Raw genomic sequence first — 20,871 nt, 5'->3', positions numbered from 1 at the left:
TAGGACATCCATGGGACTGGGATCATCTTCTGAGCTATCATACTATATATCATTGGGTAGATGAGAGTCTGTTCTTGTATGTGTCCATTGGCTTTTACCTTTAGCATTCTGCTGAAGCTCAATCTAATCTCTGAAAGTCCCCTGTTACTCGACCAAATCACTAGAGGGACCAATTTTTGTCTCTTAGCCTAAGCCCGAAACCAAGTGAGTTCATAACCATTGCATTGCTTGATCCACTGTTTGTGCTTAATGAATGTTAAAGGGAATTGGTTGATGAGAATGCTTGAATAGAGTAAGGCAGGTTGTTAGGTTGCATTGTGACGAGTATGGCTAACGTTTTTAAGTAAGGCCCAATCATCTTGCAACCTAGAATTAGCTACTTGGACATTGAGCTTACACGTTCTATATGCATGCTTCGGTTTTTGAATTCACACCTTCAAACCTCTCCTTCAACTTAAGATTTTTTGTTTGCTTGAGGGCAAACAAAAGAAAGTTTGGGGGAGTTGATAACACTATATTTTACTCATTTTAGGTGTATATTTATCATCATTTAGCTTTGCATTTGCTCATTGGATCATATCATTTTGCACCATTTTAGCTTATTTTGCACACTTAGGCATTTAGGATCATCTTGCATACACATTGCATGTTTTGGTGTGTTTTCTGGTGCAGAAGGAGCTTAAAACGATTCTACTCGACCCTCTACTCTATCCAACTAGGAGGGAAGCAGCAGAGCATTCTACTCAACCCATTCACTCGATCCAGGCCGCCATAGAGGAGGCAGCATAGACTCCCACACTAGATCATTAGCTAGCGAAAACCACATAGGGGCCAACAAATTCATAAGGGATCTAACCTAATCTTAACAACCTGACTAACCTAGAGATTACCCTAATCTAATACATCCTCAAGAACCCTAATCTAATACATCCTCAAGAACCCTAATCACTACTCAAGCAACATAACTAGGAACACAAACCCAAAAATTACTGAAATCATACCAAAATGTAGATCTAAACAAGATAAACAATTTTACTCAAAGAACTAAATGCCAAAACGAATAGATTAAGAGTAATTAAGGTTTTAAGATTCAAGGACACAAAGAAAAACTAAGAGATAAAAGCTTGGTCCTTTGGACAAATCCCAAAGTGACCTATTTATATTAAAGTCTCAAAAACCCTAGATTCACTAGAAGACAAGACACGTGAGGCGGTTTGGATGGATGCTCGATCTTGGGGATCGAGTAAAGAGGGTGCTGCAAAATTTGCGCCTTTGCCTCCATGCTCTGAGTGATCAATTGGTCAAGCAGATGCTTCTTCCTTTCTTATCTGTATGCTCAGATGTCTGGTTGAGTGGGGAATGAGGAGGATCCGAAAACGCTTTGATAGATCAGCAAGTCTTGTAGAGTAGGTCGCCCTTGGTCGAGTAAGAGGGTCGAGTAGAGGATCGAGTAGGAGGGTCGAGTAATGTCTGCTCCCTCCTCTTTGGCTGTCTAGATCGAGTAAAGGGGTCGAGTGAATTGCTCTTTTGCTTCCCTCTGGTTTGATAGAGTAGAGGGTCGAGTAGAATTCCTTGTAAGCTCCTTCTACACCTGAAAACACACCAAAACATGCAATATGTATGCAATATGATCCTAAATGCCTAAGTGTGCAAAATAAGCTAAATGTGATCCAAAATGATATGATACAATGAGGGATCACTAAGCTAAATGATGATAAATACATGCTAAAATGAGTAAAATACAGTGTTATCAACTCCCCCAAACTTATCTCTTGCTTGCCCTCAGCCAAACACTAAATCTTAAACTGAAGGTGAGTTTGAAGGTGGGGATTCAAAAACCGAAGCATGCATATAGAACGGGTAAACTCAATGTCCAAGTAGCTAATTCTAGTTTGCAAGATGATAGACCCTTACTTAAAAACGTTAGCCATACTCGTCACAATGCAACCTAACAACCTGCCTTACTCTATTCAAGCATTCTCATCAACCAATTCCCTTTAACATTCATTAAGCACGAACAGTGGATCAAGCCATGCAATGGTTATGAACTCACTTGGTTTCGGGCTTAGGCTAAGAGACAAAAAATGGTCCCTCTAGTGATTTGGTCGAGTAACAGGGGACTCTCAGAGAAAAGATTGAGCTTCAGCAGAATGCTAAAGGTAAAAGCCAATGGACACAAACAAGAACAGACTCCCATCTACCCAATGATATATAGAATGATAGCTCAGAAGATGATCTCAGTCCCATAGATGTCCTAACTCTACCCTTTTCTTTGAATTACAATGCCTAACTTCTTTGAAATTCCAAACCCTTTACTAGACTAACACTTTTTGTATCCCCCTTAAGAACTATAAATTCTTACTGTTGGAGCTGGATTTCCCGCCAGGAATCCACCTGCAAAAATACCAGGCCACCCCAATAAGCCTAGCAAGCCCACCAAGTAGAGAACCTGCGCAAATCTGGAGCCCATGTATGAATTAGGTATTTGGGCCTAATAAGTCTGGTCACCTGACATCCGTGACACTAATGCGGAGAACCTCTACCAAAATTCGAATTCTTCCGAATAAGAACAAATTCTCCCCCCTCGCAAACCAAGGATGGGGAACATTATGTCTCGATACAGCCGCCTCCCAACAGAGATAACCAACCTCCGCTCAACCTGGCTAACCCCACCAAACAGGTGCCTCCGAGACCTGCAATCGAGATGGCCGAACTCTGCCCAATGATCCTGAACCTGATCAACATAAGCAAAAATCAAGAAATTGGGCACCAGAACCTCGCTGAAATAGTAGGTCAGTAGAAATGCGATTCTACCCGCATGGCACAAGTAACAGAGCGTGACCTCGCGGGAAAGGAAATCCCTTCCCAGGAAACTGAGATCCCTGCCCAGAACTCCATAGATCTGACAGGAGCCTCTTCCCCGACAGATCATACTCCAAGGACTCGTTTAGATTTGTCTCGATAGAGGTCTCACCTCCTCTCAACTGACAGATTACCTTCATACGAGCACCTGCGCATACTCTCGCCGAAAACCCAATAATAGGGACCGAGACGCGCACAACTCCCGTTTTCACAAAGCTACCGCTCCCACCAGTGCTACCACTAGGCTACTTGCCCCCGAGGTACACATGGACGAGAAACCAAACAACCGCGTCTAGCTCCCGCATCCCTGGGAACTTGATACAACAACGGACCTTTACCGTCAACTTCCCATCCTTTCCCCTGATATCAGAGAGCGACCTCCTTAACGGTCCAACCAATCCCCGAGCGCCGACCAACGGTGCACCTAACAACTCCTTGTCAACGCAGCCTTCTAGACAGGTGTAGCTATTCGACCCGCGTAACATCGTGGATATGGAAACATTCTGCAATTACGCAGCTCAAACAAACGCGAACATGGCTCAAATGCATTCACGAATGCATCTAATCGTGAGCAATGCTCCCGACATAGATCGGGTGATTGGAGAAACGAGGCGCACCCCATTCATGGATAGGATCGCCCATTGTCGCATCCGAGACGCCGGGAGACTCCATTTCCCGGATTACGACAAAACAACAGACCCAAAAGCTCAACTGAGAGCCTTCTGCCTGGCTATAACATGAGCGTACCTGACTAATGAGGAAAATGAAGCAGGTCACAGCCGTTTCTTCACAGAGAACCTCGTAGGCCATGCCCCTGAATGTATTGTTAGTTTTGAAGGGAACTCTATTGATACCTTCGACCAGCTCGCCGTTGCCTATTTAAAACAATACTCGGTACTCATCGTAAATAGGACATCTGAAGCCGACCTCTGGGGTCTGACTTAACTTCACAATGAATCCTTGCAATCTTACATAAAAAAATTCAAAGCAATTAAATCAAAGATTGCAAACTTGAACAAGGAGGTAGCCATAGCCGCCCTTCGCAACGGCCTGTGGTTCTCCTCGAGGTTCCGCGAGGAACTCACCTTTAGGCAACCTGTCTCTTTAGATGATGCTTGTAACGCCCACGAATCGCCCTATGGTCGGACAAGCCACGGGTGACCCAGTTACGCTACAGTGAAGATGATCGACCATAACTTAGTAAAGGTTCCAAATGAATCCGATTTCTTAACCAAATTATAATCGACCCTCTTCCCACTAGGAACACCACTTAGGCTTGCCAACCATCATGATATTCTAGTGTTGAGCGACTCAGACTAGGTCTTATATCATTAAACACTCGGCTGCTTTTACAAAAACACTTTATACATAGTATATAGCTTGTACTTTGCAAAGAGTTACCCAAAAATATATCTTTATATCTCCTTGTTAAAATTTACATAATAACAAGTAATTTTGCAGAAGCAACGCAAAACATCTTATTTTCGGCATTTCGTAGTGTTCGTCATCCGCTATGGTCATTCCACTATGGTTTTCTGTAAGACAAGTAGAATCATGAGTAATCTAACATTACCCACTGAGCTGGGTCTATGCACAAATAAATCTCTAGGGTTTAATCAACTCAATAAGTAAACTTAACCATCAGAGATCACAAAGCACGTAATAAACATATTATCATATTCTTATAATAATACTAGAATATGGAGCCAAATTAGACACATGAATGAACCTTGGGCCCAGCATACTGCCAACCTTACCAAAGAGGTGCACCACAACATCAGCACAAACTCCCGCATACATGTATACATGTTCTCCACATGTATGCTACCACACACACGTACGTGCACACCCACACCACAAATACGTACATAACTGTGAACACCCGAGCTATAGCCACAAAGGCTTATAACCGGAACATCACTTTAATGCATCGTCATGCATTACCCGACATACGCTCCGAGTCTTGTGCCATCATGTAAGTGACCACTCAGGATCAAGACTTACTGACACAATCATAACACAAAAAGGAAGCCAGTAGCTTATTCTAAGCATGATGGTATCGGGTAAACCTAGAATACCACTTAGACACAATAACCTCATGTAGTACTATATATAAGTATTTTACCACACCCCAAACAATTATAATACAATCAAGAACTAATTCACGTATTTATAGTTATACATAATATATCAAGGACTTATTCACAACCTCATAGCATATCTCATATAAGTATAACAATCTAACAAGGCAAGTAAGCCCTCGAATCATATCTTAATTCATCAAGTAAAATTAGTTAAGTCCATATTCACCTTAGCCTAGTCAAATACTAGTCCATTCCATTCCTTAGTGATATCAAGTTCCTCATACGCCCATGTCATTTTAAGATTCAATTTTTAACTTAAGCCGACTTCCGATTAGTTAAGTCTAAGTGAGTAAGCATGCATATGATCTAAAGACTAGCTCTAGAAAGCATGTAAACAAACACACAATTCGACCACAACTCACGGATTCGGTAGTCCGGAAAGTTTTTTGGGTCTCGGGCAAAACTCCTCAATCACGGTCGACGATACCTTACTCACCGTCAAGTTCTCTCGACCACAGGCAAAGATTCTCTAGTAACGGACAAAGTTTCTTCGACCACGGGCAAGATTTACTGAATTTGGGCAAGTTTTTCTCGGTTACGGACGAGTTATCAGTCGGACAGCCTTGTAGTCTCTCTCTTGCCTTTGAAAAATGAAATTGGGCGGAGAGAGCTTTATTTATAGTCCGTCCAAGGTTGGCAAGACTGCACCGCCCGCTGCCACATGTTCGGACAGCTGCCTCGCCCACAGGCGATAGGTGTCTCGGGTGATGGCGTGGCGACCGGTGGCGACGGGTGTCCGTTCCAAAACTCAGTCGACTTCGGCTCCAATGTTGATTACTTGAGCTGCAAGGCACCACGAGTGAGGTGTCCACTCAATAGAATTCGTCCTCGAATTCTAATCTTTGGTCACTTCCAACTTCCATGAATTCTCCCAACATTTTTGCAAATGTTTTTGAATCTCCTTGTCGAGATTATACAAACTGTCTGTTCCTCGAACTGAACTTCCTTTCTTTTGCTTGTTTCCCTGAAGTATGCCTGTTTTAGACTTGTCATGAGCCCAACTAATTTTAATTTCTTTTCTCTGATTCTTCATTCGGCCGGCAGTTGCTGATGTTCTTCTGATGTGGTTTTGAACTCAAACACAATCATCTCATTCTTATACATGTGATTTCTCACTCATATAATGGTCGGCCACACACAAAAAAGCAACTACTTAACTTATTATACATTCAAAAGTTCATACAAGTCATAAGTATCAGATTTTAGATTTAGTCTTATATAATATTCAACAAGTTCTAAGTCTTAACATATTTACACACAAACTTCGCTATGACTTAGCCGATTATATACTTAGCCGAAAAGTTAACTATATTTTTTTTCTATATGATCTTACGGACCATCGGTCAAAGGTTCCTACACTTGGGACAATCACACCTTACCCACAAAAACGAGGGCATCTATTCATTCAAACATTTCTCCTCAGTCGTCGTAGTCATTAATGGCCCGACTCCTCTCAAAGATCCTTCGCCCGCATTCGGCGCAATGTACAGGCAGTACATTGACATATGTCCCATTCCTTCGCAATAATAGCACTTGGCATAATCATCCGTGTAAGGGATAGTCTGTGGTGGATACAAGCACTCTTCGGTCGGATGATCGGTATGGCTGCATATCTCACACGGACGCTTAGCTGGAGTGGCTAACTTCTTCCCAACTGACTTCCTCGCCGTTGCCTGTATTCCAGGCTTAACCTTGGAGTTAATCCCATATCCGATCCCAACTGGATGCAGGTTTACTCCAACGATCCGTTGGTCTTTAGCCTTCTCCGATTCCATGTTCATTTCCACTGCTCTCTTTCCCTTCCACTTCTCGTTTTCTCCCGCCTTGTCAACCAACTTTCCTTTTGACCTTTCTTCATCAAGTCTTAGATGATTCATCAAAGACTCGTGGTTTAGTTCCTGTTCAAGTAGCATCTTATCCCACCTTCCATTTTCTTCATCTTCACTAGGTTCATCTCCCTTAAACATTTCATCCTCCCAGCATGAATCTGCCTTGCTTGAATTCGGTATCATCAGGATAGCATGTGAACTGTCCAATGAGATGTTGATGACACTCAGACTCTTAGGTTCTGGCGTTAAAATTCAAATGAGTCCGATGAGGAATCACCCCCATCGTTCCCATTTCCTCCTCCGTTTTCCCCGTTCGGACCAAAGTCTTGAGCACCTTCAGCAATTAACTAATCGACCACGTGCTCTAGCTCATTCTCTATCTCATTCTCTATGGCTCCATTCTCATCTTCTACGTTATTTCCCATGAGCATTAACATATCATACTCATCGTCGGCTCCATACTCATTCATTGCTCCAAATGCACCATCCGCCTGGGTACATCGAACAAGTCTGCATTCACTTCTTCCAGTTCTAACCCGTGCCCCCCAATGGTCCCCAGATTCGGACCACCGAAACTTCCCTCCTTGTCCGTCGATGGCACATAGAATTGTGACAACATATTGTTCAGACTGTCATTCGTTTGTTGTTCGATCGCATTCTCGGTTGGCACCGCGAATAACTCGCCATCCTCGGTGATCATCCACTCAACATGGTTTGCCTCTTCACTAGATAACGGACCATCATGATTATTAGCATCTTCCGTACTTTCTAGATATTCGGACGGATCGGATTCAATCGATATATCAGACTCGGTGGATTCACTATCTTTGGCCATAAATTGATCATTCATGGCCACAAACTAACTTTCATCGTCAATACTACTTAGCGGAAAAAAGTTCTAGAGGTTGGGCACATTAAGACCGTGAAACAGACTGACAGGATTGCTCCCTTTACTAGACGACATCTGCAAAACGAGGTATACCTATCCCCCACTTAGTCATCAAAAAGACAAATAATCAGAATCTAATGTTGCATTCTGCGACTCAATTTTACTCGATAAAATCATTGAAAACCTAAGTGTCCGCGAGCATCACATAACCAAGCTCTAATACCAAAAATTGTAACGCCACGGGCAACCTAATTACGCTAAAGTGAAGATGATCGACCACAACTTAGTAGAGGTTCCAGATAAATCCGTTTCCTTAACCAAATTAAAATCGACCCTCTTCCCACTAGGAACACCACTTACACTTGCCAACCCTCCTGATATTCTAGTGTTGAGAAACCCAGACTAGGTCTTATATCATTAAACACTCGGTTGCTTGTATGAAAACACTTTATACATAGTATTTAGCTTATACTTTGCAAAGAGTTACCCAAAAATATATCATTATATCGAATCCTTGTTAAAATTTACATAATAACAAGTAATTTTTCAGAAGCAACGCAAAACATCTTATTTTCGGCATTTCCTAGTGTTCGTCTTCCCGCCATGGTCATCCCACTATGGTTTCCTGTAAGACAAGTAGAATCATGAGTAATCTAACATTACTCCTGAGCTGGGTCTATGCACAAATAAATCTTTAGGGTTTAATCAACTCAATAAGTAAACTTAACCATTCGATATCACAAAGCACGTAATAAACGTATTATCCTATACTTATAGTAATACCAGAATATTCAGCCAAACTAGACACATGAATGAAACTTGGGCCCAACATACTACCAACCTTACCAAAAAGGTGCACCACAACATCGGCACAAAATCCTGCATACGTGTATACATGTTCTCCACACGTATGCTACCACACACACGTACGTGCACACCCACACCACACGTACGTACACAACTGTGAACACCCGAGCTATAGCCACAAAGGCTTATAACTGGAACATCACTTTAATGCATTGTCATGCATTACCCGGCATACGCTCCGAGTCTTGTGCCATCATATAAGTGACCATTCAGGATCAAGTCTTACTAACACAATCACAAAACAAAAAGGAAGGCAGTAGATTACTTTAATCATGATGGTATCGTGTAAACTTAGAATACCACTTAGACACAATAACCTCATGTAGTACTATATATAAGTATTTTACCACACCTCAAACAAGTATAATACAATCAATAACTAATTCACATATTTATAGTTATACATAATATAGCAAGGAAAGTATGCCCTCATAGCATATCTCATATAAGTATAACAATCTAACAAGGAAAGTATGCCCTCGAATCATTTCTTAATTCATCAAGTAAACTTAGTTTAGTCCATATTCGCCTAGCCTAGTCAAGTACTAGTCCATTCCACTCCTTGTGATATCAAGTCCGTCAAATGCCCATATCATTTTAAGATTCAAGTTTTAACTTAAGCAGAATTCCGATTAGTTAAGTTTAAGTGAGTAAGCATGCATATGATCTAAAGACTAGCTCTAAAAAACATTCAAACAAACACACGATTCGACAACAACTCACGGATTCGGTAGTTTCAGAAAGTTTTTTGGGTCACATGCAAAACTCCTCGATCACGGTCGACGATCCCTTACTGACGGTAAAGTTCTATCGACCACATGGGAGGATTCTCTAGTCACGGACAGAGGTTCGTTGTCCACAGGCAAGATTTACTGAATTTGGGCGAGTTTCTTGGTTTCGGACGAGTTATTAGTCTAGCAGCGTCATAGTCTCTCTCTCTCGCCTTGAGAAATGAAATTGGGCGGAGAAAGTTTCACTTGTAGTCTGCCCAAGGTCGGCCATGCAACACCGCCTGCTGCCACATGTCCGGATAGTTGCCGCACTTAGAGGCGACAAGTGTCTCTAGAAATGGCGTGGCGACGGGTGTCACTCCACTGCCCCATCAGCTTTGGCTCCAAGACTCAGTCGACTTCGGCTCCAAGGTTGGTTACTTGAGCCGCTAGGCACCGCAAGTGAGGTGTCTACTCAAGTCGGTTTCAAGGCCGGCGGGGCAAACTTTGTTGCGGTACGCCTAACTTCTCCCATCTTTCCCCATTCGTGCCTATTCTTGCCCATTCTTGCCCTTTGATGGTTTGGCACCGGTTGGGTATATTGGCTATGCATCCGGGCAAAATTTTCTCATTCGGTCTTTTGGATGTGCCCGATGCCCTTATGCGGGTGACTACAATGCCATTCACAAAGCTCTCTATTTCGCCAAAGCCGAAGAGGAACTCACCGTTTTAGCCCTAAGATTCAAAGAATCTAAAGCACAAAACACTTCCTTTTCAACTAAAAAACCCTTGAAAAAGGAAAATCAAATCCAAGGGCAGCATCCCCTATTCGCAATAAAACAGGCAGCCGAGGACGAAACTCTTGAACTTGACCTCAAAAAATACTGCAAGTACCACAAAAAAAGAGGACATTCTACCGAGGAGTGTTGCGCCGTCAAAAAATTAATTGCAGTCGGGGGCAAAACTAAAAAAGGTTCAAACTCCAAGGCTGAAATCCCTCCTCCCGACGAGCAGGAGGAGGAACAAGCTCCCAAACGAAAGAAACGGGTACGAACACCGAAAGGAGGTGACTCTCCCCCACCTGCCTGGGAGGAACCCATAGACCTAGTCTTTGCGGAGCTCGATTTAGGAGGCAGGACAGAAAGGTCAGTCACTACGCCTCCTCCCGCGTCGGAAAAGAAAAACTAGATGTTACCATTACGCCTCTCAAAATTTTGCAGAAAAGTAACTGAGCACCTCTCCCCGAAACACATCGATTTCATTATGGGAGGATCTCAACTCTGCAACAATTCGATCAACTCAATCAAAACTCATCAAAGGAAAGCAGATTCCAACACAAAAGGAAAAAGCCCGATGATGGGACCTGATCAACAGATCACGTTATGGGAAAGCGAAACCACTAACCTCGATAAACCTCATGATGACGCTCTCGTCATCCAGATTAACGTAGGCAATTACGAACTCTCCCGTATAATGGTCTAAGGGAAGCTCGGTCGACGTCTTATTCAAAAGAACGGGTCACCTCGACTCCGAGCTGCAAGGCAGGAAAACACCAGTTACTGGGTTTGCCAGAGATACGACCTTTTCTCTAGGAACCATCCAACTCCCCACCATCGCGTGAGGAGTGAGACAACTCAAGAACTTCTTTGTAGTCAATAAGAAAGCTCCTTTCAACGCGATACTGGGAAGGCCATGGCTACAACAATATGGAAGGATCTCGTAACATTTCTCAAGGAAAACAAGAACAGTTTCACAGGTCAAGAGCGAACCTCCAAGGAATAAACCTCGAGTTAACCTCACACGAACTCAACGTCGATCCGACCTACCGGCCTATAAAACATAAACGTCGCAAGCTAGGTCCCAAAAGGACCAAAGCTCTGAACGATTGGCTCGCTAACCGAGTCATCGTAAAAAAGAAAAACAGGAAGTGGAAAGTATGCATCGACTTTACGGACCTGAAAAGCATGTCTTAAAGACTGTTTCCCACTCCCGCATATCGATTGACTGGTCGCATTGTTCTTCATGGACACATTCTCTGGGTACAACTAAATACTTACCGACAAAAAAAAAACGGCGTTCATTACGGACTGAGGCACTTACTGCTATAAAGTAATGCCCTTTGGTTTGAAAAATGACGGAGCTACCTACCAACGATTGGTGAACAGAAAGTTCACCGACCAGCTCAGGAACACGATGGAAGTTTACATCGATGACATGTTGGTCAAATTGGCTTACGAAAAGGACCACATCCCACGATTAAGAGAATGCTTTAAAATCCTAAACAAATTTGAAATGAAGCTAAATCCCGAGAAATGCTCTTTCGAGGTCCCATCAGGAGAATTCCTCGGATACCTGGTAACCGAAAGAGGCTTTGAGGCCAATCGTAAGCAGATTGCCGCCTTCATTGAAATGCCATCACCAAAAAAGGCACGAGAGGTCCAAAGGCTAACCGGCCGTATCGCCACCCTCAACAGTTTCATATCCTGGTCCACTGATAAATGCGTCCCGTTCTATCAGCTCCTCCGAAAGGATAAGAAGTTTGACTGGAATGAGAATTGCGGACAAGCCTTCAAGAAATTGAAAGCATACTTGACCAAACCACCTATACTCGCAAAACCCAAAGAATGAGAACCGTTGTACCTGTACACGGCGTCTTGGTAAGAGAAGATCACGAAGGACAAAAACCGATCTATTACGTGCGTAAAACGTTGATAGACGCTAAAACCTGTTATCTAGCGATGGAAAAACTAGCACTAGCCATAGTCATGTCAGCGCGAAAGCTGAGACAATATTTCCAATCACATCCCATAGAGGTGATGACATCCCAACCAATCGGAACCATTTTGCATAGTCCGACTCAATAAGGACGACTCGTGAAATGGGCCATAGAACTAAGCGAGTACGATATAGAGTCTCGCACCAGAACCAACTTGAAAGCACAGGTTGTAACCAACTTTGTAATCAAGCCCCCGCTAGCAGACCTGGATGGAACCAACACCAATAAAAAATGGCTCCTCCACGTCGACGGCTCCTCAAATCGACAAGGATCCGGAGTCGGAATACAACTCACCTCCCCCACCGGGGAAGTCATTGAACAATTATTCTTACAAGGATTCAATGCATCAAACAACGAATCTGAGTACGAAGCCCTCATAGCTAGCATTAAACTAGCTCAAGGAATGAGGATCCGCGAAATAAACTCTTATAGCGACTCCTAACCCGTCGCCAGTTCCACGGGGAATTCGAAGCTAAAGACGAGCGCATGGAAGCGTACCTCGAACTAGTCAAAACCTTGGCCTAGCAGTTCGAATCGTTTGAACTAACCATGATTCCCAGAGGAGAAAACACCTCGGCAGACGCCTTGGAAGCTCTCGCTTCCACGTCAGATCATTTTGTCAAAAGAATTATTCCGGTCAAAGGAATAGAATACCCAAGCATCGACCTAACAGTCAAACACGCTGGGACTGAACCCCCGGCAACTTCACACGAGTAACCTGAAGCACCACCGCCGCAGCTAGAGCCCTTGTGGCAGTTGCGGAGGCAAAGTGCGACGGAAAAGGAGCCAAAGTACGAAACTCCTGAACAACTTGCCCCGTACGAACCCGAAACGTACAATGACTGGAGAATCCCAATCATCGATTACATCGAACGAGGGATCACACCCCCGAGAAGTGGGAGGCCAGAAAACTCAAAGCATAGAGTGCGAGGTACTACATCATGGAAGGGAGGCTCATGAAACATAGCGTTTTAGATCCTACATGGTGTGCACTTATGGGCAACAAACAAAAGACCTCATGAAGAGCATGCACGAGGGACAATGTGGTAGCCATTGTAGTGGACGTACCCTCGCCCTCAGAATAAAGAAACAGGGCTACTTTTTGCCAATAATGCTAGCTGATTGCATAGCTCACTCATTCAGGTGTGATAAGTGCCAACACCACGCATCTACCCTACACCAACCACCCGGGGAAATGTCGTCGATCTCTTCTCCTTAACCATTCATGAAATGGTCCATGGACGTCGTAGGACCCATGGAATCCTCAGGTGGGAAAAAGAGACTAAAAAACGTACTTGTCCTCACCGACTACTCTACCAAATGGATTGAGGCTAAAGCCTTCCAACAGGTAACCGGAAACATGTCGAAGATTTGTTGTCATAAAATATCGTATGGCGACATGGCATACAGTATGAGATCGTAACTGACAATGGGACTAACCTCACCTCGGGAAAAATCAAAGCATTCTGCAAAAAGTCAAAGATCCGTCTTGCCACATCCACCCCACCCCCGTTACCTACACGGGAACAGACAAGTAGAAGCCGCATCTAGTCTTAACGAGCTTTGATGAGTGAAAAATATTCGAAAACAATGCTTGAAAAAGTAATTTTGGGTCCGTAATATAGTACAAATCACGAAAATGCCCGAAAAAGTACTTAAAGGTCAAAATTTGGAGTCCACAAAAAGTCAATGGAAAAATTCCATTGTCTTGCTTCTTTCGTCGGAGGCTCTCTTTGGGCTTTCCGAAAAGGTATCACATGCCAAGTTTGGCCTCATGGTATAGAAGTTATAGAGTCATAAAGTTTTAACCAAAAAAAAAAAAAAAAAAAGAGGGATGCAACACGAGGAGTTCCCGGGAGGTCACCCATCCTAGTACTACTCTCACCCAAGCACGCTTAACTGCGGAGTTCTGATGGGATCCGGTGCATTAGTGCTGGTATGATCGCATCCGTTAGTATATGCAATGCAATCGTATATATTCTTTTTTTAAGTCTTGATGAACCGTTCGCCGTGGGTCCCACCCGCCATGTAGGGATACCCCATCTAGTCTTAACGAGCTTTGATGCATGAAAAATATTCGAAAACAATGCTTGAAAAAGTAATTTTGGGTCCGTAATATAGCACAAATCACGAAAATGCCCGAAAAAGTACTTAAAGGTCAAAATTTGGAGTCGACAAAAAGTCAATGGAAAAGTTCCATTGTCTTGCTTCTTTCGTCGGAGGGCTCTCTTTGGGCTTTCCGAAAAGGTATCACATGCCAAGTTTGGCCTCACGGTATAGAAGTTATAGAGTCATAAAGTTTTAACCAAAAAAAAAAAAAAAAAAAAGAGGGATGCAACACGAGGACTTCCCGGGAGGTCACCCATCCTAGTACTACTCTCGCCCAAGCACGCTTAACTGCGGAGTTCTGATGGGATCCGGTGCATTAGTGCTGGTATGATCGCATCCGTTAGCATATGCAATGCAATCGTATATATTCTTTTTTTAAGTCTTGATGAACCGTTCGCCGTGGGTCCCACCCGCCATGTAGGGATACCCCATCTAGTCTTAACGAGCTTTGATGCATGAAAAATATTCGAAAACAATGCTTGAAAAAGTAATTTTGGGTCCGTAATATAGCACAAATCACGAAAATGCCCGAAAAAGTACTTAAAGGTCAAAATTTGGAGTCGACAAAAAGTCAATGGAAAAGTTCCATTGTCTTGCTTCTTTCGTCGGAGGGCTCTCTTTGGGCTTTCCGAAAAGGTATCACATGCCAAGTTTGGCCTCACGGTATAGAAGTTATAGAGTCATAAAGTTTTAACCAAAAAAAAAAAAAAAAAAAAGAGGGATGCAACACGAGGACTTCCCGGGAGGTCACCCATCCTAGTACTACTCTCGCCCAAGCACGCTTAACTGCGGAGTTCTGATGGGATCCGGTGCATTAGTGCTGGTATGATCGCATCCGTTAGCATATGCAATGCAATCGTATATATTCTTTTTTTAAGTCTTGATGAACCGTTCGCCGTGGGTCCCACCCGCCATGTAGGGATACCCCATCTAGTCTTAACGAGCTTTGATGCATGAAAAATATTCGAAAATAATGCTTGAAAAAGTAATTTTGGGTCCGTAATATAGCACAAATCACGAAAATGCCCGAAAAAGTACTTAAAGGTCAAAATTTGGAGTCGACAAAAAGTCAATGGAAAAGTTCCATTGTCTTGCTTCTTTCGTCGGAGGGCTCTCTTTGGGCTTTCCGAAAAGGTATCACATGCCAAGTTTGGCCTCACGGTATAGAAGTTATAGAGTCATAAAGTTTTAACCAAAAAAAAAAAAAAAAAAAAGAGGGATGCAACACGAGGACTTCCCGGGAGGTCACCCATCCTAGTACTACTCTCGCCCAAGCACGCTTAACTGCGGAGTTCTGATGGGATCCGGTGCATTAGTGCTGGTATGATCGCATCCGTTAGCATATGCAATGCAATCGTATATATTCTTTTTTTAAGTCTTGATGAACCGTTCGCCGTGGGTCCCACCCGCCATGTAGGGATACCCCATCTAGTCTTAACGAGCTTTGATGCATGAAAAATATTCGAAAACAATGCTTGAAAAAGTAATTTTGGGTCCGTAATATAGCACAAATCACGAAAATGCCCGAAAAAGTACTTAAAGGTCAAAATTTGGAGTCGACAAAAAGTCAATGGAAAAGTTCCATTGTCTTGCTTCTTTCGTCGGAGGGCTCTCTTTGGGCTTTCCGAAAAGGTATCACATGCCAAGTTTGGCCTCACGGTATAGAAGTTATAGAGTCATAAAGTTTTAACCAAAAAAAAAAAAAAAAAAAAGAGGGATGCAACACGAGGACTTCCCGGGAGGTCACCCATCCTAGTACTACTCTCGCCCAAGCACGCTTAACTGCGGAGTTCTGATGGGATCCGGTGCATTAGTGCTGGTATGATCGCATCCGTTAGCATATGCAATGCAATCGTATATATTCTTTTTTTAAGTCTTGATGAACCGTTCGCCGTGGGTCCCACCCGCCATGTAGGGATACCCCATCTAGTCTTAACGAGCTTTGATGCATGAAAAATATTCGAAAACAATGCTTGAAAAAGTAATTTTGGGTCCGTAATATAGCACAAATCACGAAAATGCCCGAAAAAGTACTTAAAGGTCAAAATTTGGAGTCGACAAAAAGTCAATGGAAAAGTTCCATTGTCTTGCTTCTTTCGTCGGAGGGCTCTCTTTGGGCTTTCCGAAAAGGTATCACATGCCAAGTTTGGCCTCACGGTATAGAAGTTATAGAGTCATAAAGTTTTAACCAAAAAAAAAAAAAAAAAAAAGAGGGATGCAACACGAGGACTTCCCGGGAGGTCACCCATCCTAGTACTACTCTCGCCCAAGCACGCTTAACTGCGGAGTTCTGATGGGATCCGGTGCATTAGTGCTGGTATGATCGCATCCGTTAGCATATGCAATGCAATCGTATATATTCTTTTTTTAAGTCTTGATGAACCGTTCGCCGTGGGTCCCACCCGCCATGTAGGGATACCCCATCTAGTCTTAACGAGCTTTGATGCATGAAAAATATTCGAAAACAATGCTTGAAAAAGTAATTTTGGGTCCGTAATATAGCACAAATCACGAAAATGCCCGAAAAAGTACTTAAAGGTCAAAATTTGGAGTCGACAAAAAGTCAATGGAAAAGTTCCATTGTCTTGCTTCTTTCGTCGGAGGGCTCTCTTTGGGCTTTCCGAAAAGGTATCACATGCCAAGTTTGGCCTCACGGTATAGAAGTTATAGAGTCATAAAGTTTTAACCAAAAAAAAAAAAAAAAAAAAGAGGGATGCAACACGAGGACTTCCCGGGAGGTCACCCATCCTAGTACTACTCTCGCCCAAGCACGCTTAACTGCGGAGTTCTAATGGGATCCGGTGCATTAGTGCTGGTATGATCGCATCCGTTAGCATATGCAATGCAATCGTATATATTCTTTTTTTAAGTCTTGATGAACCGTTCGCCGTGGGTCCCACCCGCCATGTAGGGATACCCCATCTAGTCTTAACGAGCTTTGATGCATGAAAAATATTCGAAAACAATGCTTGAAAAAGTAATTTTGGGTCCGTAATATAGCACAAATCACGAAAATGCCCGAAAAAGTACTTAAAGGTCAAAATTTGGAGTCGACAAAAAGTCAATGGAAAAGTTCCATTGTCTTGCTTCTTTCGTCGGAGGGCTCTCTTTGGGCTTTCCGAAAAGGTATCACATGCCAAGTTTGGCCTCACGGTATAGAAGTTATAGAGTCATAAAGTTTTAACCAAAAAAAAAAAAAAAAAAAAGAGGGATGCAACACGAGGACTTCCCGGGAGGTCACCCATCCTAGTACTACTCTCGCCCAAGCACGCTTAACTGCGGAGTTCTGATGGGATCCGGTGCATTAGTGCTGGTATGATCGCATCCGTTAGCATATGCAATGCAATCGTATATATTCTTTTTTTAAGTCTTGATGAACCGTTCGCCGTGGGTCCCACCCGCCATGTAGGGATACCCCATCTAGTCTTAACGAGCTTTGATGCATGAAAAATATTCGAAAATAATGCTTGAAAAAGTAATTTTGGGTCCGTAATATAGCACAAATCACGAAAATGCCCGAAAAAGTACTTAAAGGTCAAAATTTGGAGTCGACAAAAAGTCAATGGAAAAGTTCCATTGTCTTGCTTCTTTCGTCGGAGGGCTCTCTTTGGGCTTTCCGAAAAGGTATCACATGCCAAGTTTGGCCTCACGGTATAGAAGTTATAGAGTCATAAAGTTTTAACCAAAAAAAAAAAAAAAAAAAAGAGGGATGCAACACGAGGACTTCCCGGGAGGTCACCCATCCTAGTACTACTCTCGCCCAAGCACGCTTAACTGCGGAGTTCTGATGGGATCCGGTGCATTAGTGCTGGTATGATCGCATCCGTTAGCATATGCAATGCAATCGTATATATTCTTTTTTTAAGTCTTGATGAACCGTTCGCCGTGGGTCCCACCCGCCATGTAGGGATACCCCATCTAGTCTTAACGAGCTTTGATGCATGAAAAATATTCGAAAACAATGCTTGAAAAAGTAATTTTGGGTCCGTAATATAGCACAAATCACGAAAATGCCCGAAAAAGTACTTAAAGGTCAAAATTTGGAGTCGACAAAAAGTCAATGGAAAAGTTCCATTGTCTTGCTTCTTTCGTCGGAGGGCTCTCTTTGGGCTTTCCGAAAAGGTATCACATGCCAAGTTTGGCCTCACGGTATAGAAGTTATAGAGTCATAAAGTTTTAACCAAAAAAAAAAAAAAAAAAAAGAGGGATGCAACACGAGGACTTCCCGGGAGGTCGCTTAACTGCGGAGTTCTGATGGGATCCGGTGCATTAGTGCTGGTATGATCGCATCCGTTAGCATATGCAATGCAATCGTATATATTCTTTTTTTAAGTCTTGATGAACCGTTCGCCGTGGGTCCCACCCGCCATGTAGGGATACCCCATCTAGTCTTAACGAGCTTTGATGCATGAAAAATATTCGAAAACAATGCTTGAAAAAGTAATTTTGGGTCCGTAATATAGCACAAATCACGAAAATGCCCGAAAAAGTACTTAAAGGTCAAAATTTGGAGTCGACAAAAAGTCAATGGAAAAGTTCCATTGTCTTGCTTCTTTCGTCGGAGGGCTCTCTTTGGGCTTTCCGAAAAGGTATCACATGCCAAGTTTGGCCTCACGGTATAGAAGTTATAGAGTCATAAAGTTTTAACCAAAAAAAAAAAAAAAAAAAAGAGGGATGCAACACGAGGACTTCCCGGGAGGTCACCCATCCTAGTACTACTCTCGCCAAAGCACGCTTAACTGCGGAGTTCTGATGGGATCCGGTGCATTAGTGCTGGTATGATCGCATCCGTTAGCATATGCAATGCAATCGTATATATTCTTTTTTTAAGTCTTGATGAACCGTTCGCCGTGGGTCCCACCCGCCATGTAGGGATACCCCATCTAGTCTTAACGAGCTTTGATGCATGAAAAATATTCGAAAACAATGCTTGAAAAAGTAATTTTGGGTCCGTAATATAGCACAAATCACGAAAATGCCCGAAAAAGTACTTAAAGGTCAAAATTTGGAGTCGACAAAAAGTCAATGGAAAAGTTCCATTGTCTTGCTTCTTTCGTCGGAGGGCTCTCTTTGGGCTTTCCGAAAAGGTATCACATGCCAAGTTTGGCCTCACGGTATAGAAGTTATAGAGTCATAAAGTTTTAACCAAAAAAAAAAAAAAAAAAAAGAGGGATGCAACACGAGGACTTCCCGGGAGGTCACCCATCCTAGTACTCCTCTCGCCCAAGCACGCTTAACTGCGGAGTTCTGATGGGATCCGGTGCATTAGTGCTGGTATGATCGCATCCGTTAGCATATGCAATGCAATCGTATATATTCTTTTTTTAAGTCTTGATGAACCGTTCGCCGTGGGTCCCACCCGCCATGTAGGGATACCCCATCTAGTCTTAACGAGCTTTGATGCATGAAAAATATTCGAAAACAATGCTTGAAAAAGTAATTTTGGGTCCGTAATATAGCACAAATCACGAAAATGCCCGAAAAAGTACTTAAAGGTCAAAATTTGGAGTCGACAAAAAGTCAATGGAAAAGTTCCATTGTCTTGCTTCTTTCGTCGGAGGGCTCTCTTTGGGCTTTCCAAAAAGGTATCACATGCCAAGTTTGGCCTCACGGTATAGAAGTTATAGAGTCATAAAGTTTTAACCAAAAAAAAAAAAAAAAAAAAGAGGGATGCAACACGAGGACTTCCCGGGAGGTCACCCATCCTAGTACTACTCTCGCCCAAGCACGCTTAACTGCGGAGTTCTGATGGGATCCGGTGCATTAGTGCTGGTATGATCGCATCCGTTAGTATATGCAATGCAATCGTATATATTCTTTTTTTAAGTCTTGATGAACCATTCGCCGTGGGTCCCACCCGCCATGTAGGGATACCCCATCTAGTCTTAACGAGCTTTGATGCATGAAAAATATTCGAAAACAATGCTTGAAAAAGTAATTTTGGGTCCGTAATATAGCACAAATCACGAAAATGCCCGAAAAAGTACTTAAAGGTCAAAATTTGGAGTCGACAAAAAGTCAATGGAAAAGTTCCATTGTCTTGCTTCTTTCGTCGGAGGGCTCTCTTTGGGCTTTCCGAAAAGGTATCACATGCCAAGTTTGGCCTCACGGTATAGAAGTTATAGAGTCATAAATTTTTAACCAAAAAAAAAAAAAAAAAACAGAGGGATGCAACACGAGGACTTCCCGGGAGGTCACCCATCCTAGTACTACTCTCGCCCAAGCACGCTTAACTGCGGAGTTCTGATGGGATCCGGTGCATTAGTGCTGGTATGATCGCATCCGTTAGTATATGCAATGCAATCGTATATATTCTTTTTTTAAGTCTTGATGAACCGTTCGCCGTGGGTCCCACCCGCCATGTAGGGATACCCCATCTAGTCTTAACGAGCTTTGATGCATGAAAAATATTCGAAAACAATGCTTGAAAAAGTAATTTTGGGTCCGTAATATAGCACAAATCACGAAAATGCCCGAAAAAGTACTTAAAGGTCAAAATTTGGAGTCGACAAAAAGTCAATGGAAATGTTCCATTGTCTTGCTTCTTTCGTCGGAGGGCTCTCTTTGGGCTTTCCGAAAAGGTATCACATGCCAAGTTTGGCCTCACGGTATAGAAGTTATAGAGTCATAAAGTTTTAACCAAAAAAAAAAAAAAAAAAAAAGAGGGATGCAACACGAGGAATTC

At 42.9% G+C, this 20,871-nt stretch overlaps 1 protein-coding gene, 3 non-coding genes and 2 pseudogenes across 6 annotated transcripts; 2 read left to right on the top strand and 4 right to left on the bottom strand.

Annotated features, from left to right (window-relative positions):
• Positions 1 to 3,379: 3,379 nt before the first annotated feature.
• On the top strand, positions 3,380 to 4,177 carry AT4G06480 (annotated as a pseudogene; the record flags this gene model as incomplete). Its single annotated transcript has 1 exon — positions 3,380 to 4,177.
• Positions 4,178 to 6,403: 2,226 nt separating this feature from the next.
• Positions 6,404 to 7,670, bottom strand: AT4G06479 (nucleic acid binding / zinc ion binding protein; the record flags this gene model as incomplete). Its single annotated transcript, NM_178975.1, has 3 exons — positions 6,404 to 7,066; positions 7,192 to 7,326; positions 7,356 to 7,670. 3 exons carry the CDS (start codon positions 7,668 to 7,670, stop codon positions 6,404 to 6,406), a joined length of 1,113 nt encoding a protein of 370 aa, NP_849306.1.
• Positions 7,671 to 9,878: 2,208 nt separating this feature from the next.
• AT4G06477 lies at positions 9,879 to 14,198 on the top strand (annotated as a pseudogene; the record flags this gene model as incomplete). Its single annotated transcript has 1 exon — positions 9,879 to 14,198.
• Positions 14,199 to 14,379: 181 nt separating this feature from the next.
• On the bottom strand, positions 14,380 to 14,882 carry AT4G05195. Its single transcript, NR_144071.1, has one exon. It is a non-coding gene; the product is annotated as an uncharacterized misc_RNA (transcript).
• An 865-nt stretch (positions 14,883 to 15,747) lies between these two features.
• On the bottom strand, positions 15,748 to 16,874 carry AT4G05185. The gene has a single exon (NR_144070.1). It is a non-coding gene; the product is annotated as an uncharacterized misc_RNA (transcript).
• A 222-nt stretch (positions 16,875 to 17,096) lies between these two features.
• AT4G05175 lies at positions 17,097 to 17,516 on the bottom strand. The gene has a single exon (NR_144069.1). It is a non-coding gene; the product is annotated as an uncharacterized misc_RNA (transcript).
• Between the last annotated feature and the right edge of the window lie 3,355 nt (positions 17,517 to 20,871).

Source organism: Arabidopsis thaliana, chromosome 4 (assembly GCF_000001735.4).
Source record: "Arabidopsis thaliana chromosome 4, partial sequence".
NCBI classification, from domain to species: domain Eukaryota; kingdom Viridiplantae; phylum Streptophyta; class Magnoliopsida; order Brassicales; family Brassicaceae; genus Arabidopsis; species Arabidopsis thaliana.
This window is presented reverse-complemented; position numbering and strand designations above follow the sequence as displayed.